This window comes from Podarcis melisellensis (assembly GCF_964234715.1).
Source record: "Podarcis melisellensis genome assembly, chromosome: 12".
Lineage (NCBI taxonomy): Eukaryota > Metazoa > Chordata > Lepidosauria > Squamata > Lacertidae > Podarcis > Podarcis melisellensis.
This window is the reverse complement of record NC_138544.1, coordinates 6,757,919-6,776,406: the sequence shown is the minus strand read 5'-3', so window position 1 is coordinate 6,776,406 and position 18,488 is coordinate 6,757,919. Positions and strand designations below refer to the sequence as shown.

Here is an 18,488-nt window from a genome sequence, read left to right as displayed (position 1 = left end):
GTTGTGGCATCCAATCATGTTTATGTACTTGCCAAGTCGATTTTTACTCTGCCCTTCTGCCAAGGAGCTTGGGCTAACACACACAGCTCTCCCCTCTTTACTTTTGGTGTGGAGGAAAGGCAGGGAAATACACAATGTGATAATGGCACATGAATGAGACTGTTACACGCCACCCCAATCTTCACAGCAGTGTGAGACCCCAGGGGTTCCAGGCATGCTTTATTCACAAAGTTCTGTGTTTCCTTTGGGGAAATGAGGCTGAGCAGAGACTGTGGTGTCTTTATGATATATGGTTTATTTACGCACACACACATATATAACCCGAGCCTGCAATTGAGGGGTTCAGAACATTGCCACCCCAAAAAGGTCTTGATTTTTCCATAGCTGCAGCCCAGGATTCAAGCAGAAATCAAACATGCTTCAAAACATGCCTCTCACCCTCTCTCCATTTTGCTGAATATTGCCAGTTCTCACTGCAAAAACTCCATCCCAATATTCTCCTTTTGTCTTTCTCCAATGACGGACGATTTGCCCTCTGGCACAGAGCCGCTCCCTTTGTCCCAGCCAAAGACTCACCAAGCTGGCTCCTGACTTGTATTTTAACATGCCAAATTCAATGTCTGGCACCAGTGGGTGACCTTGGGGTCTCAAATTTCAGGGGTGCCCTGTGAGATGCCAATATTTGGTGCCCCTTCCTCTCGCCTTCCATTCTGCATCATAGTTGCAGGCCGGTGCTACCCAGGCTCCATGCCCTAAATCCCCCTCTGTTGGCACTCTGGAATTTGAAGGGGACTCCAGGCCCCACAAACTTTATAACAATACTATACATTGCATTAAAGGAATCATAATTGGGGATTTTGTGTTCTGCAGAACACTGGAATTGCAGGCAGTGGTGGATGGAAGTAGTTTTTTTAAATAACATTTGTTTGTTTCAACAATTTATATACCAATTAATCACAGTCATCTCTAAGCAACGTGCAGAAACTTCTCTATAAAATTCAGAATTCAGTTGAAATGCCTGCTGGAATAAAAACAAACCAACCCCATTCACTGAGATCATTCACTGAGCTAATTGAGGGCCACCTGCTTCCCTCACTTGCATTCCTAAACCTTGTTGTACCCGGAAAATAGCCATGCCTTTGCAGTGTGCACATTGTTAAAAGTAGGGTGAGAGAATGAGCCACAAACCCGGCAAAATCATGTAATAGTTCCTTTGTAAAACTGCTACAGTTCAAATGGAAGCATTTTTTAATTTATCACTTTAAAAAAGAAGAAAATCCCTATAGCTAGAAAACATAGAGGTTATTCCAGGTCCGGCCCTGGCATTTTGGAGGCTCTTGGGCCCCAAGATTGCCTGAGAATACCATGTGCTGATGATAAGGCTGGGCAGAGATCTCTCCTGCTTCCCTGAAATCATGTTAATTGGGATTACCAGGGATCTTTTCTACATGGAGCCTAGGGAAGTTCTGCCACGGAGTGGTGACCATGATTGTTTGGGTTTTGTTGTTTCTGGAGATCCCTGGAATTGAATGAATCCCAGCTGTTGTGCTGGCCATTCTTTGTCTGAAATCTCAAAAAACACCTTGCAACAAGCTTTTCCCCGACTACAGTGTTTGGCAGAGCTCCCAGTTATCCATATGGTAATATATTTGATAAACCATCCCTAATTATTTTAATCCTAAAACAGAACACAGATAGAAATTCATATTTCACAGAATGCGACCAGCTAAGTTTCCCCCCACACTGGGGGTAAGTAACTCCATTGCCTCTCATTCACCCCTCTAAATTTTCCTCAATATCCAGGTCTGTTCTTTGAATAAGCTGCACATGTAATACAATACCTTGTTCTTATTTCTCGAGCAGAAAGGCAAGCAAAAATCCTCATTGTAGTTGCCTGGGGCCTGGCCTTCCTGTTTTCAATTCCAACACTGATTATATTCGGGAAGCGGCAATTATCCAATGGCGAAGTACAATGCTGGGCTGCCTGGCCTGATGACTCCTACTGGATTCCCTACATGACCACAGTTGCCTTCCTGGTATATTTCATTCCTCTGATTATTATCAGGTAAGAATCTTGTACTAAGCATTCACACAGACTTATCTCACACGTCCAGGTGAGATTCCACCTTCATTTCAATGGAGGGCACTAATCTGCATAGTTACGCAAAGGAAGAAGGGCACATATTGGTTTCCTTCATTGAAATAAATGGGGGGAACTGGGGTTCTGAAACACATGGGGAACTTCCTTGGATGTTTTGGGCCATCACCCTCCAACTTGTAAAAGGCAACTGGAACAGCAAAAGAGGGAGGAATTAAATGCCTGCATGTAGCCTTATTGGTCTTTACCAATTGGTAGGGTGAGCATTGCTCCCGGACGGGAGGAAGGAAGTCAAATGACACCGAGGGTTGGTGCAGAAAAAGAGTTCTTTATTTCTGCTCTCCGGAGCAGCAGAATGGCACTTGCGTGGTCAGTCCACAGCAAGTCCAAAGAAAGGAGAAATTTCATGCAGTATATATATCCTCCAGGCACCCTCTCCTCCTTCCCCAGGAATCCAACCACGTCAGCTTGTACACGCAGGTTGACATCACAGATGTTCCTACTCCGGTACTCTTAACCATAAAAGGGTTTTCCTTCCTGTACTCCTGACCATAAAAGGGGTTTCCTTCCTATACTCTTATCTTGGAGCAAGAGGTCACCAACTCCAAGAACACACTCTGGCGCTGTTCCTGGACTAGGTCTGTGTGTCAGAGTGTGGTCAGGACGTAAGATAAGACCTAGACGTGCCATCCCTACTCCACTGGAACAGCCAAGGTCATCCATTGTCGTGACTGATAAAGGAGAGAGCTTTGTTTATACAGCTGTGTTCTTGTTATGCATTTGCTCAACAGCTCAAGTTAATGCATTTTAGAAGTGCTCCCTTGGAAAAAGGAGAAAAGGGGGGTTTGGGGTCCTGTTTCAAACTGACTGTACAGAAACTCATTCCTTCATGCATAGATCTTTAGGTATGTGGACTTGTTTCCTTTTCATATTTTGCTTTATCTGAAGCCATTACAGGGACTCAACTAAAATTATCATTAGAATGGCAAACACATTAGTGAAGAGTAATTAAAGCTCTGGTAAGAGAGACTTGTCAGAAGAGCCACTTCAAACCAACATGTCCATGATCCAGACCTGGGAACCACATGCATCACTGTTCATTTTTATCTTGTTTCGTGCAGCTTTAAGAGCTATAAAGCTGAAAAGCAGTGTATTTATGAAACTAAACCAAAGGAGCCAACCATACATTCTGTTCTGAAAGCTACTTCTGCCACATCCTACAAGCAATGTAATGTCAAAGTGGAAAACAGCCTCCTGTGAAGGGCAAATCAGTATCTTTTGCATTTGAATATATCTGAAAAGGCAGAGAATGCAAAGAAATACAAAGTACAATCATCTCTTGCTTCACAATGCATAAAACCAATATATTCAAGTGGTGTCATATTCCCGGAAGTTTGAGCACAGGTGTTTATAGATTTCTGGTATTAAATCTTGCTCATGGGTGTCCAGTAAGGTTAATAGGATTTGATCACTTGTTTGCACATGAATTTATGCTTATGTACTTTCCTAAGGCGGGAGGTTTTGTGAAATCGATTTTTCAGTGTAAGAAATGTAGTGACCTGGGACCTGTTGCCACGTACCAAAAAGGAGGCTAAAAGAAGCCAGGGGTTAGCATAAAATTGGAATTCCATATGCATATGGTATTATATGATAGTAAAATTATAATCTCTATAATGAAAGAGAAATACAAAACATCTCACCATAGTAGAGAGTCCTATGCCCAGGTGCGAATTGTCACTTCCTATCAGTAGTATTCAACAAACCTTTACTCAAAGTAGACCCATTAAAATGAATGGGCATGACTAAGATAGATCCATCCATTCACTTCATTAAGCCTATTTTGAATAAAAATTACTGAATATCACCCTATTTTTAAATATTTAATCCAGACTTGGATGCCTGTTTTTTAGCACTGGAATAGGAGGAAAGCTGCGACACATGAAGGCACAAAACTGTTTCGTGCAGATTTGTGTACATCATGAAGGTGTCAGTTTCATTCACACATACACACACACATGCCTGCGGCACATGGCTGTCCCTTTGAAATTTGTTGCAAAGATGTGAGTTGCCGAACACTCAAAAAGTAATTTATAAATGCTTCATCTTCCTTATCCTTTTCCTTATTATTCAAAACCCTCTGTAATTTTTCGATACTGTGAAAAGAATAACTCACAGATGTCTTCTGAAGAGAGATCCAGAGGCCTCAGATGGCTTTATTTATCTGGAACAATCATACCATCATAGGAATTGAAAATGAATAACAAGTAGCTTTCTTGGGTAGGGTTGCCAAATTGCAAGCCCACTCTCTTTCTGCCTTACTTTCTTTGCATTCTCTTTTCCTTCAAGTAACTTGGTATGTTGGTTTGCTGCAGATGCTGATCTGCCATTCATACCTCAAAGAAGGCCCGTGTCTTCCACTTTGGCCATACCTAGCTGGCAGAATGTGCAGAAGGCAAGGGCAGGCCGATGAAATAAAGTTACAGAACTGAATGTTTGGTTGCCTCTCTAGCTCCATTCATTTATTTCCACATGTATGCTCCTTTTCAGCTTCCTAGTTATCAAAGCTGCATCCAGCAACAACAGAATCTTGAATTTACTGGATGAGCGTCATTGTTGCATCAAACAGGCACTTAGATGGAGCTAGATATCTCTCCCTTTGTGACATTTGGTTTAATTATGCAGTTCCTGGCTGGAGCCAAGATCATTAAAGTTGGTGACACACCAGCTTCAGAAGTCTGGATATTAATATCTTTGCCATAATGGAAACTTCTTTTCTTCTTAAAGGTAAAGGTAAAGGTCCAGTCGTGACCGACTCTGGGGTTGCGGCACTCATCTCGCTTTATTGGCCGAGGGAGCCGGCGTACAGCTTCCGGGTCAATACAGCTAATACTTTATTGAATTGTTTTAACCATTTTGATGAATTTGTTGTAGTTGTTCCTTACAGTTTCATCTTAACACTGTAACTAGAGCTGCCACAAAAACATGCAAGTTTCATTCATTCATTGTCATCACTGAAGCATCATTTGAACTGCCTTCCTCACTTACCTGGAGGGCAGTGAAAGCTGTAAGACTTCTGCATCGCCTCCAACCTCCTGCACCATCAGGTTTTGATGATACTGGAAGTGGTGTTAAGGTTAAACTTCTGCAGAACTTCATGGCTTAAATCAAAACTCACATTGTGTCAGCTACAAGCATATGCACACTGACAATTTTTTTTAGGTCATATATATATATATATATGTATATGTATGTATTGTTCATAAATGTACCAAGCAAACACATATATAAATATATAAACCACATGTCTAAAACTCACAGGAAAAGTCCTAAAGCCATTTTGACTCTTTCAGTCACCTTAAATATTTCTTTACAAGGTCGAAGGATATGCAGAAACCTCCCCATTGTCTCTGTCCTCACAAATCCTGCCTTAAGGGCACATTTAAGGTGTGAATAGGGTGAGCTTGTGAGCTAGCTCAGGAATTAAGTATTATCATTACAAAAGAATGGCCAGGCTCCCCAGGTAATCCAGTCAAGTGACCATTAACAGGTAACCTGGCAGACAGGGTAAAAACAACGCACTCAGATTTCTGTTGTAGACCACCTTTTCTGTGATGTAGATATGATGTATCTGGGGGGTGGTCTTGGGCTACACCCCTTCTGTGATGTATGTATGATGTTTCTGGGGGTGGTCTTGGACTCCAGTGTGGGCAATTTAAAATGTCTATATAAGGGCTTGTACGCATGGCCCGGGGTTCTCCTTCTGTCTCCTGCATGTGGGGGAGCACCCTGTTGCAACAGTTAATAAAGATCAGGCTTACTAGCTGCTTTGCTTCTCAATATTCTCTGGTTGGCCTCTGTTATTTTTCCTACCAATAGAGGACCTACAAAAGGACTCTATATGGGCTCTTGGCTACCCCATAAGGGAAAATGAGCAGTTGGGGTTTTTTTTTACTTATATCACTAGGATGATGAGACACTTAGAATTATCCCATCCTAAAGAATCGCTAACTTCTTTGTTTTCTGTTCTTTCCCCAAATGTAGCGTTATTTACTTCATTGTGATCCGAACAATATGGGTTAAGAGCAAAGCTCATGCTGTCATTGTTTCCAACTGCTCAGGTAAGTAAATTGGGGCAATCACGCCCAAGCATTGAAACTAATGACATTGAAAGACAGTGGGTATGCAATTGCCACAGATCATTAAAAAGCCCACTGTTGATCAAATCTCCATGAGCTGCCATAGGCTAAATTGCCAAAAGCATTTAAACATGTGCTTACCAAGCTGGCTGGACCCCAGTCATTTTACCTGGAAGTAATAAGAGAAAATGACTGAGTGAAGTCTTATCCTAATAACCCACGAAAAATACACACTAATTCCTAACTGAGGACCTAAAATCCATCAACAGTGGTTGAAATAGATTCATGTAAGCAAGGGAAAAATCAAGACTCTTTCTTCTGCAGCACTAATTAATCAAATAAGCATTGTAAATATTCAAATGAAAAGGAAAGAAAAAAAACTGAGCCAAGCGTACTGTTACCTTAATTACTGCTTTAGAGACAGGAAAAGAAACATTGTGTTAATACATTCTAATGAATTCACAATTAGCTTTTCTAGAGTTTTATTTTTCTTTGGTTTCCACAAGTTATCTCATGCAAAGCTGTACTCTGTTCAAAGTTTAAACTAAGAATTTCCAGAAATCCTTCCAAGTTCATCGTGGATGGAAATATTGACCAAGATTAAGCTGATCAGTAATAGCAGAATATTCCCAAATATCTGACTGTCTGTGGTTTCTTCCATTTTTGCCAGTTGATTGAGAAGATTCTGGAGCACAATTTACATTTCCGTTTTGTGTGTGAAATTTTAAATTCAAAAGTTTCAGTTTTGGCAGGCTTCACAGATGAAATCTTTGAGCTATGAAGTAACATAGAATTGCATCAAAACAACAAGAAGTTCTGTGGCATCTTAAAGGACACCACAGCTACCCCTCTCGAAATTGCCACAATTTCTTAGGATCATAGAATTGTAGGGATGGAAAAGACCTTTGGATCATATTATCCAATGTTATCAGATCCTAAAGGCCAATGTTGACCCAGCTATGGGGAATAGACAACCAGAGATCATGAAGAATGTTTGGGGAACAAAACTGGAAGTAGATCTACTGTGAGGCTCTTATCAAAGATTCTGCTTATGAAGGCCATATGGAGAACTTCTAAAACCCAATTATTCTTCAGCAGAAAATTATGCCCATAGCATCATTTTTCACAGGGGAGGCATTAACAGGCCTCTTCCGTCATTACTGGAGCCCTCCGCAAGCTGCTACCTTGTCTCTCTTCCTCAAGGTGAGCTCTTTTAGCCCTTCTGGGAGTAGAATGGGGTACCAGCCAAAGGAAGTGTTAAGCTGAACACTCAGAGAGCTTCATTAAAACTTTCCAAGTGTTCAGGTTTAATATGCTTTTCAGGGTGGGCACAAGATTGCTTGCCTTTCTCTAGCATATGGTCATTGGCTATAAACAAAAAAAAAAATAATCTATATTTCTAACATCTCTCTCCCCCTGCAAAAAATAAAATAAAAAATAAGGCAGGAACACTAAATCAGGAGTTGGAAGGCTGTGAACTGGCATCAAAATTGTGAGAGGGGTGGTGTCAGCAAACAGTTTAAAATCTCCCCAATTTACAGCTTTGCTTTGAAAATCAAACCTCACAAAAATTTGGCACGGCGCACTATTATGTTGGCTGTTCTGCAGCAGGATGAACCGAGGAGATTATTTTACCTCACAGCTGGTAGCTAAGGGAGATGTCTTCGCAACTTGTTGAAAGCCACATCAGATAGCTGTTTACACTTTTTAAAAAGCATATAGCCAAGTCTATGATAAAAGAATATCTCAAAAGATTGCGTTGTGTTGTTTTTAAGATGCTTCAGCATAACTGAGGCCCTTGTCACAGGCTAGGTGACTGTGTGTTGCGTAAGAATTCAGATAAAGAGTCAATAAATAATGGGACAAATTGATAGGTTAGATGATATTATAGATGGTAGATGTATTGCGAAATTGCTCCTGATTGGTCATTCTAAAAAATTCTATTACAATAAATGGGCTTTTGGGGCAGTTTGATGAGAGAGGTGACCACATTCCAGTCATGGCTATGCATTTCTTAAATTTATTTTTCCCTTCTCTTCTCTTTGCAGATGGCAAATTCTGTGCTAGTTACACCCATCGGGGACTCATATCAAAGGCTAAAATCAAAGCTATCAAGTACAGTGTGGTAATAATTCTTGGTAAGTGACAACATATGCCAGTTAACTAGACATCAGTGACCAGTGAAAGACTTCATTTTTTAAAAAATGGCTCCATGGAAGCTTCCAGAGAGTTGGAGTGGATATCTGCCCCCATGGTGTTGTCTCAAATCCATTCCATCCATTTCATTCTGCTGCCAGAGCAAGAACAGCTTCTTCTGACTGCCTCAGCCTTTGACAGCCACATTTTTACTCAAGCAAGAAGGTATACTGTTATGTTTTCTTATTTTTAAAGAAAGTAAACCAGGTTTTCTGTGGCTGAAAAGCCCTAGTCTCTGCACGAAAATAAAACTTTACAGACAAGCCTAACCATAAGACAAAGTACCATTAGCTTGCGTAGTAACTGAGGTTTCTTCAAGATTCAATTATGAGATGCTATTAAAAAGCTATTGTGTGCTGACCTTTTCCCAAGTATTATATCTCCTATGACAAGCCTGCATGAAACACACACACACACACACACACACACACACACACACACACACACTTGGGCCAGCTCTTTACTTGCAAAATAAGAAAACTGTTATTTAATGCCAGTTTACCAACCAGGATCTGAAACCACAGTTTGATTCTGATTTGAGATCTTGATTAGTAAAGTGACATTTCTGTGTCTTAGACTGAACAAGAAACTGTAGTTTAATTCAATGCGAATTGTAGTGGCAATAGGAACGAGAGCAAGGGAGGGATGCGTAGTCAAGACTGTGTGAACAGGACGCTGGGCCATTGGCTTGTTCCAGCAAACGCTTCTTACATTCCTAGTTCGTTTACACAAGCAGCAGATAAAGTGAGAAAACTATTCCTGGGCTGTAATTGTTCAAACTGCAGGAAAGGGATTGCATGAGTGAATTCTGATGCTTTTTTTATTATTTAATGTATTGTGGCTTTCTCGAAAATACTCAATCCCCCACCTGTAGTCTGAAACGATAATAATAATATCGTTTATTATTTATACTGCACCCATCTGGCTGGGTTTCCCCAGCCACTCTGGGCGGCTTCCAACCAAATATTTTTAAAAATACAGTATCAGACACCAAAAACTTCCCTAAACAGGGCTGCCTTCAGTTGTCTTCTAAAAGTAAAATAGTTGTTATTGCCTTGACATCTGATGGGAGGGTGTTCCACAGGGCAGGCGCCACTACCGAGAAGGCTCTCTGCCTGGTTCCCTGTAACTTGGCTTCTCACAGTGAGGGAACCGCCAGAAGGCCCTCGGAGCTGGACCTCAGTGTCCGGGCAGAATGATGGGGGTGGAGATGCTCCTTCAGGTATACTGGGCCGAGGCCGTTTAGGGCTTTAAAGGTCAGCACCAACACTTTGAATTGTGCTCAGAAACGTACTGGGAGCCAATGTAGGTCTTTCAAGACTTGTGTTATGTGGTCTCGGCAGCCACTCCCAGTCACAAGTCTAGCTGCCACATTCTGGATTAATTGCATTCTCCAGGTCACCTTCAAAGGTAGCCCCACGTAGAGCACATTGCAGTAGTCCAAGCGGTAGATAACTGGAGCATGCACTAACCTGGCAAGACAATCTGCAGGCAGGTAGGGTCTCAGCCTGCGTACCAGATGGAGCTGGTAAACAGCTGCCCTGGACACAGAATTAACCTGCGCCTCCATGGACAGCTGTGAGTCCAAAATGACTCCCAGGCTGCACACCTGGTCCTTCAGGGGCACAGTTACTCCATTCAGGATCAGGGACCTCCACACCAGTCCGCCCCCTGTCCCCCCAAAACAGTACTTCTGTCTTGTCAGGATTCAACCTCAATCTGTTAGCCGCCATCCAACCTCCAACCGCCTCCAGGCACTCACACAGGACCTTCACCGCCTTCACTGGTTTTGGTTTGAAAGAGAGGTAGAGCTGGGTATCATTCGCATATTGATGGACACCCAGCCCAAACCCCCTGATGATCTCTCTTTGACTACTACAGTGGTACCTCGGGTTACATACGCTTCAGGTTACATACGCTTCAAGTTACAGACTCCGCTAACCCAGAAATAGTGCTTCAGGTTAAGAACTTTGCTTCAGGATAAGAACAGAAATCGTATTCTGGCGGCACGGCGGCAGCAGGAGTCCCCATTAGCTAAAGTGGTGCTTCAGGTTAAGAACAGTTTCAGGTTAAGTACAGACCTCTGGAACGAATTAAGTACTTAACCTGAGGTACCACTGTATATCTACTGTTTTCATATCTTCTGTGCAGGGGTCCTTCTCCACTTAAATTGTGACAAGACAGAAATGTGAAAGTTGCAAAGATGCAATCATTGCTGCTGACCCTTTTCTGAGATAGGTTGAAGTAGCATTTTGGATTCTGTTTTGTTTAGCCTGGTGTGCTGCAGTAAAGATTGACTCACCCAGCGGATATAGCTGAGATCGCTTCTAAGGCAATTAAAGCATCCCTCCATGGCAACACAGTCACAGATTGCCTTTATCGTCAACACAGTCAAGTCCTGTTCTACCTACTCTGTTCTGCCTCCCTCCCACCCCCATGAAATATTAAATGAGTGCTTATTTCTTCGTAGAGTAGGGTCATTTCCCCCCGTGGTTTTCCAAGTCCCTGAAATCTCTACAAGCTTTAGAACCACCTGTATAGCAACAAAATAGATTTTTTTGCCAAGTAGTTCTACTGGGGGGTTGCAAAACTCCCATTTCTGGTATGTCCCTGTGCTTCATACCATTTATTGAATTATTTCAAACTTTCCTGTGTCACCTTTCGGTGGGTTACACATATTCACAAAAGCAACCAAAGCAAGTTATCTCAAAATCAGTTTTTAACAGCAACAATAAAGAAAAAAATGATTTTAACAGTTTCTTTAAAGAAGCAGCCCCACGCAATTTCAAAGAAGCAATAGCTCATGATAAGCACCAGGATAGTGTCCTTAAAGTTGGGTGGGATCCTTTATGCCGACAGATATTGCTAGACCACTACTGTACTTCCATCGCCCCTGTTTATTATCTATTATTTTTCTTTATTACATCTGTTAGTTGCTTTATCTTGTCCAGGGCAACCCAGAACTACTTAGAGTTGTAGTGTGGCAACTTTTAAAGGGTCATTGATTCGCCACTCCTGTCTTGTACTAAGTCAGGCTGCTGGTCCATCTAAATCAGCCTTTCTCAACCTTGGGTCCCCAGATATTGCTGAACTGCAACTCCCACAAACCCCCACAAATCCCTAGTCTTGCTCACTAGGGATGATGGGAGTTGTAGTCTAGCAACATCTGGGCACCCACGGTTAAGATCTAGCTCAAAATTTGCCCTAACTTGCCAAGACACCCTGGGAGCAGATCAGCACATGGCTTCGCCCAGGGTTTCCCAAACTTGGGTCCCCATTTGTTATTGGATCACAACTCCCATCATCCCTAGTTAGCAGGACCAGTGGTCAGGGATGATGGGAGTTGTAGTCCAACAACAGCCGGAGACCCAAGTTTGGGAACCGTGCCCCAAAGAATCCCGAGGACTGTAGTTTGTTAAGTGTGCTTGGAAGTGGAGTTCTATGAGGGGGAAAACAACAACAACAACAACAACAACAACAATTTATTATTTATGCCTTGCCCATCTGGCTAGGTTTCCCCAGCCACTCTGGGTGGCTCCCAACAGAATATTAAAAACACGATAAAACATCAAATATTAAAAACTTCCCTAAACAGGACTTCCTTCAGATGTTTTCTAAAAGTCAGATAGTTGTTTATTTCTTTGACATCTGGTGGGAGGGCGCTCCACAGGGCAGGTGCCACCACCGAGAAGGCCCTCTGCCTGGTTCCCTGTAACCTCACTTCTCGCAGTAAGAGAACCGCCAGAAGGCCCTTGGAGGTGGACCTCAGTATCTGGGCAGAACGATGGGGGTGGAGACGCTCCTTCAGGTATACTGGGCGCTGTTTAGATTACAATTCCCAGTATACTTTGGAGGATTCCATGTGCTTTAAATGTGCATTGAATGTGCTTTAACTTTCTGAAAGTTAAAAAAGTTTAAAAACTTTTTGAAAGTTAAAAAAGTTAAAGAAAGTTTAACTTTCTGTCCAGAGGAGGGCAAACAAAATGGTCAAAGGCCTGGAAACGATGCCTTATGAGGAACGGCTAAGGGAGCTGGGCATGTTTAGCCTGGAGAAGAGGAGGTTAAGGGGTGATATGATAGCCATGTTCAAATATATAAAAGGATGTCACATAGAGGAGGGAGAAAGGTTGTTTTCTGCTGCTCCAGAGAAGCGGACACGGAGCAATGGATACAAACTACAAGAAAGAAGATTCCACCTAAACATTAGGAAGAACTTCCTGACAGGAAGAGCTGTTCGACAGTGGAATTTGCTGCCAAGGAGTGTGGTGGAGTCTCCTTCTTTGGAGGTCTTTAAGCAGAGGCTTGACAACCATATGTCAGGAGTGCTCTGATGGTGTTTCTTGCTCGATGGCCCTTGTGGTCTCTTCCAACTCTATGATTCTATGAACTTTACGGTGTGAATCTGCCACTGAGTTCTTGAGGAGTCTTTCCCAGCCCTGCTTTGAGATGCAAAGTATTGAACCTCAGAGGGTTTTTTATGCAAACTACACGCTGCAAGCATTACGCTCTTTGATTTCCATTATAAGCTTTTCTTTTTTTTAATCTGCCTGTCTGTAAGCATACAGAAGGAGTGACCTCCATTAGCCAAGTGATTAGGCTTCCTTTTTTCTTATTCAAACTTAAATATGCATTTTCTGCAGATGCTATCAAATGCAAAACTGAAGAATCCCCGGCTTAGGTGCTGGAATTTATATTGATTCAATTAGGCTGGCTGTTAATGCAAGGGGACACAGGAGAAAGCGCTCCTTGGCATTTGATAATGATTTAATTGGCTACACATCTGTGTTTAATGTGATTATATTGCTGTCGCTCAGTGTTTTGTTTGTCTGGATTAGTCCAGAGGGACTGGCAAACTGATATAACAGGAGGAGGGTGTGCTACGCATTTTCTTCTTTGCAGATGGGATGTGCAAATAAGGCTGCACTAGTATTCCTGACCCTTTGCAGATGAACCTCAGGGAACTTTCAACAAAAGGATTATGCAAAGAGAAACACTTAGTTCCCTTCTTTGAGAGCCAGAGGCAGATGTAGGAATGCCTTTGAGGCTCTCAGCTTAGAAAGCAAAGTCCTTTCAGTATTTAATGATGGCCATCCATTAAAATAAGTTGTTACATTTTTATTTTTTTAAAAAAGCTTTGTATATTTGCAGCTGAATCCCATTGATTGAGGGCAGATGGGGATCCTACACTTTAATAGATGTGATTTCAGCAGGTGTTGCAGGAACTCAACAGCTTGGTTCTACATAGAACCGGCATGCAAAAGTTTACCAGGTTTCAAAGGAATTCCCTTTTTTTAGTGAGAAAAACAGAACACTTGTGAGAGTAGACAAGCCAATTTTGCCCAGATCTCCTAGTGCTACTTTCCCCATTAAAACTGAACACTTTTCAAACCATTTCCTTGATTTCTTGCAGCTTTTGTACTCTGCTGGAGTCCCTACTTTCTCTTTGACATTCTGGACAACTTCAGCGTCCTCCCGGAAACCAAAGAACGCTTCTACGCCGCAGTGATTATTCAGAATTTGCCATCTTTAAATAGTGCCATCAATCCCATCATATACTGTGTTTTCAGCAACACTCTTTGTGATGCTTTCAGGTATTAGACTTCTTGGGGCCCCCACCCCTTAATGGGATTTATATGGGCAAAAAATGCTACCAAATAATTGCCTGGTTACACATTGTGCTCTCCAGGTGAGTAATAGGCCTATAACAGAAGACCTTAGAAGATACAGCTACCCCATTCTGAAGTCCTTCTTATTCTGCATTTATGATTTGTGCTCATAATGGTACAGTGGTGCCCCGCAAGACGAATGCCTCGCAAGATGGAAAACCTGCTAGATGAAAGGGTTTTCCGTTTTGGAGCTGCTTGGCAAAACGAATTTCCTATGGGCTTGCTTCGCAAGACAAAAATGTCTTGCGAGTGCCTGCGGGTTTTTTCCCCTTCCCCCCCTTTTTCCCAAGCTGCTAAGCCGCTTATCAGCTGATACGCTAATCCGCTAATAGCGCTGATCCGCTAATGGGCTTGCTTCGCAAGACGAAAAAACCGCAAGACGAAGAGACTCGCGGAACGGATTCTTTTCATCTTGCGAGGCACCACTGTATTAGGGAAGTTAAGTGTGATCTTGCTTTCAATACTGTTTGCAGCTGCAAAAGCCTCAGGGCAGACATACTGCTTCATTTCCAATTAGTGTGTGGCCTACAATTTCCTGCTAGAATCCTGCAACTTTCCATACCACAAATTTCTGAGGGAGGGGGAGTCTTTGTCCTGCTTTCTCTGTGCAAGAGTGCCCCTCCAGACACACTGATGTATTAAAATTGGGAAAACATTACAGAACACCTAATAAAGTGGAATGATGGATGGTCCAGTTTACAGTGTTGTGAGATACCCCCATAACAGAAGTTGCCCTCAGTTCCCATCACACACAGAGGCAGGTTAAAGTCCAAAATAGTTCACTGCTGCAGAAGATAAGGCTTCAGTAATACATTTCCAGACATTGATATATACATACAGCTTGTAGGCATTGCAGATACATATATACACAAGTACAAAGCATTTCTGAGGCTTCAACAATTCAAGATGTAACACTGACTCTGACTCACTTCTCAATAATAATAATATAATTTATTATTTATACCCCGCCATCTCGCTGGGCCTCCCCAGACACTCTGGGCGGCTTCCATAGAAACCAAAAATACACTAAAATATCACACGTTAAAAACCTCCCTGAACAGGGCTGCCTTAAGATGTCTTCTGAATGTCAGGTAGCTGTTTATTGCTTTGACATCTGCTGGAAGGGCGTTCCACAGGGCGGGCGCCACTACCGAGAAGGCCCTCTGCCTGGTTCCCTGTAGCTTTGCTTCTCGCAATGAGGGAACCGCCAGAAGGCTGACCTCGACACACAGCACAAGACCCCGGCATCCTGAGCTGACTTACCTCAATCACTTATATAGGCGGCACTGGGCTGTTGCCATAGCAACTGGTTTGACAGGCCTTGCACCTGTTATCTTGTCTCATACATGGGGTGATCTGTGCTCGTGAAGAAAATTAACCCCTTCCTCCAAGTCCAATTCCTCCAACACCCCTTCTGTAATTTTGCTCATGGCATTGCTTTAACACAGGTATTTGATATTGGCATGTTTAGACCTCTGTTGGACTTTCTTTAAAACTACTTGACTCATATGCCGTACACATGGCCCATGCTGTAACCATTCAGGAGGCATCCCTTTTATACTGCATTTGGACCTCCTGGGAATGAATTCTTATTCATGTTTGAATTCATCCTCTCCTAAACTTGACTCTCTTTTTACATTAGATTTATTGCAATGATTGCATCAATGACATACTGCAAAATTCAAGGGGGCAAGAGGAGCTGCTAGCTAAGTTGAGTGGAGTGGTTTAAACCTCTTCACACTCACACAGTGCTATGTTTACTCTCTCTTTTGGCCACCACTGTCACGGGGGGGGGGGGGGCAAAATATTAGCAAGTGGGAGAGGATCAGGCCCTTGGACCAGGGTTAGCCACCCTCAGTCTAGACATATAAATTAGCAGATAAAAAAAGCCATCCTTATACTGTGAATTCATTTCAATTTTTCAATTATTGTTGTTATTACTTTGTTCTCTAGGCGAAGAAAATCAGGAAATTTGGGGACTTTCAGAGAAAGAACTGAAGGGCAAGAGATGCAGGCTGTATCCAAGCCGGAATATATTTAGAGTTGATATGTGACTATAAAGGCCACATGGAGTCTGAGGAGTGAAATAGAAGCCTCATCCTTGTATAGAAATCTATTATTTAAGGAGAGAGGAATCAGGAGCAAAAATCATTCCTTGTACACTCTGGTGGCCAAGCAGAACTGCCATGGCTTGTTCCACATTTGCAGTCAGTCCTTGCTTTTCAAAGGTGCATCCACTGAGCGGTATGTTTCAGTGTAAATGGCTTTTCTCCATATGGGAATATTTTATCTTGAAAAAGGCGGTGCCAAATTTCTTCATGGTACCACACAGCTCGTTTTTACACAACACTGTCACCTAAATCATCAAGACCCTTTGATGGCTGAAGAGCAGGAATAGCCTTTTCTCTCCTTTCCGAGAAAAAAGCATTCCCAGCGCACGTCAAGATACTTTATCCCTGCTGCCCTATTTGGGGGCTTGCTGTGGCTCAGTGGGAGCGCATCTGTTTTACAGGAAAAAGGACTCCGATTCAACCCCCAACATCTCTTGGTTGGGTTGAGATTGTTCCCTCTCTGAAACCTTGGAGACCCACTGCCAGTCAGTGTTGACAATATTGAACTAGATAGACCAAGGGACTGACACCATATAAAGCATGCTTCTTGTGTTCCTATATATGCTTCACCAGAAAATCCTGCCCATTGTATAATGCGCTGAGAGAGCAACATCTGGAACAATTTTTACACAGTGATGGGAAAGGTATGAGTCTTTGGTTTACCTACTGAGTGGACAAGAGAAATATGCCACTGTGAAGATTGCACATTTTCCATCTGTTGTAACATTTCTTCCTTCCTTCCTTTATTATTATTATTATTATTATTATTATTATTATTATTAGTTGAATTTATATACTGTCCTATACCCAGAGGTAACCTGTGAGAGGAGAGAATGATGTGTCTCTTGTCTGGGAGATTCAGATTTTTAATTTTGCTTCCTGCTCCTATTCATTTAGGTTTTGCATAATTCTATTCAGATTTGTGTAAATTCCTTGCTGACTGACTGCTGCTATAAACAGGGCAGGAACTTGTCAAGTCACAATTCATGGCTGCTGGGCGACGTTTGACTTAAGAAAGCCACAAATTATGTACGCCTGCCCTATAGTGACATGCCAACACACAGGGACGGAGCAAGGTGGGGGCAGTGGGGGCTGTTCACCCCGGGTGTCACCTCTGAGGGGGGTGACAAATACCTGTGTGGCACTCAACGTCTGTGAGAGATGCTGTGGCTTTGGCACGTGAAGGCTTCCCGCTGCCAAAACGTCTGCTTAGCTGTAGGGCAGCAGGCAGGCTCCATGGATGCACTCCAAAAAAGAAGGCTCAACAACTCTGGCTCCGCATAAAAAAGTTCAACAACTCTGGCTCCCACCCCCAAAAGCTCCACAACTTTGTCTCAGCAGAAAAAAGTGTGTGTGTGTGTGTGTGTGAGAGAGAGAGAGAGAGAGAGAGAGAGAGAGAGAGAGAGAGAGAGAAGAAATTTTCTGCCCCGGGTGCCACCTGGCCTTGCTAGACCACTGCCAACACGTGTCCCGTTCGCCTTCGCTTTTAAGTTGGCAGGCTAATGGGAGGAAGCAGGAAAATTGGCGGGGCACTCTGGAAAAACGGTTTGGGCCTGATATTGCTAAACTGCACTTTGTCTGGGAGCTCCGTCCTACTTGTCTTTAAGGATTTGTTTGCAAAAATCGCTATTTTAAAAACACTTGGTGGAAACATAATATGACCCAATAGTTAGTCTTCCCATAGACGTGCTGGGCTAATATATGTATATGGCCTCAGATGTTACAAATTGTAATGCCCACTGGTGCCCCTTTCATCTTGGCTTCTGTTTACAAAATTGTGCTCCTGCCATGGCTGAAGCTTTGTTCACAATTCAAGTGCATGCAGGGCTTGTGCTTCATGGTTGCCATGGTGACACTGACAGAAACTCCCTCCCAGAGTTTCTCAGGTAATCCCCTTTCCTAAAATAAAAACAAACCCCTTTATTCATTTCCCCCTTCATTTTCAAGGAAAGTTACTTTTATTTCATTTAATCATAAAGTCCATCCCAGTATTTTGACAGTTTATACCTTCACTTGTTTTGAAATTTGCTTGTATATATATTTTCTTGTATATATATTTTCAATCTGCTTTTTGCTTCTCCTGCTGTAAGACTTGCTTTCCTGTGCGAAGTGAGACTTGTTGAAATGGTCTGTATGCCTTTTAATTTAAAATAAAATAAAATAACTTTTCCAGCCATCGTGTTCTCTGCAAAATAAATCCTATGCAGTCTATTAATTATTGACCTCCATCATGTCTATTCATTTTACTAGGGTCAAGGGCTGTAAAACAAACAGTACCTAC

The 18,488-nt window shown here is 42.5% G+C and overlaps 1 protein-coding gene across 1 annotated transcript in view; it reads left to right on the top strand.

Moving 5' to 3' along the window:
- The window catches only part of NPSR1 (neuropeptide S receptor 1), a 70,022-nt gene extending 53,103 nt beyond the window's left edge, over positions 1–16,919 (top strand). The window contains exons 5-9 of the mRNA XM_081931150.1: positions 1,864–2,065; positions 6,140–6,216; positions 8,283–8,372; positions 13,841–14,021; positions 16,050–16,919. Of these exons, the coding sequence (XP_081787276.1) occupies positions 1,864–2,065; positions 6,140–6,216; positions 8,283–8,372; positions 13,841–14,021; positions 16,050–16,137 (638 nt within the window). The 3' untranslated portion in view covers positions 16,138–16,919. The remainder of the gene's footprint in view (positions 1–1,863; positions 2,066–6,139; positions 6,217–8,282; positions 8,373–13,840; positions 14,022–16,049) is intronic.
- The last annotated feature ends 1,569 nt before the right edge of the window (positions 16,920–18,488 follow it).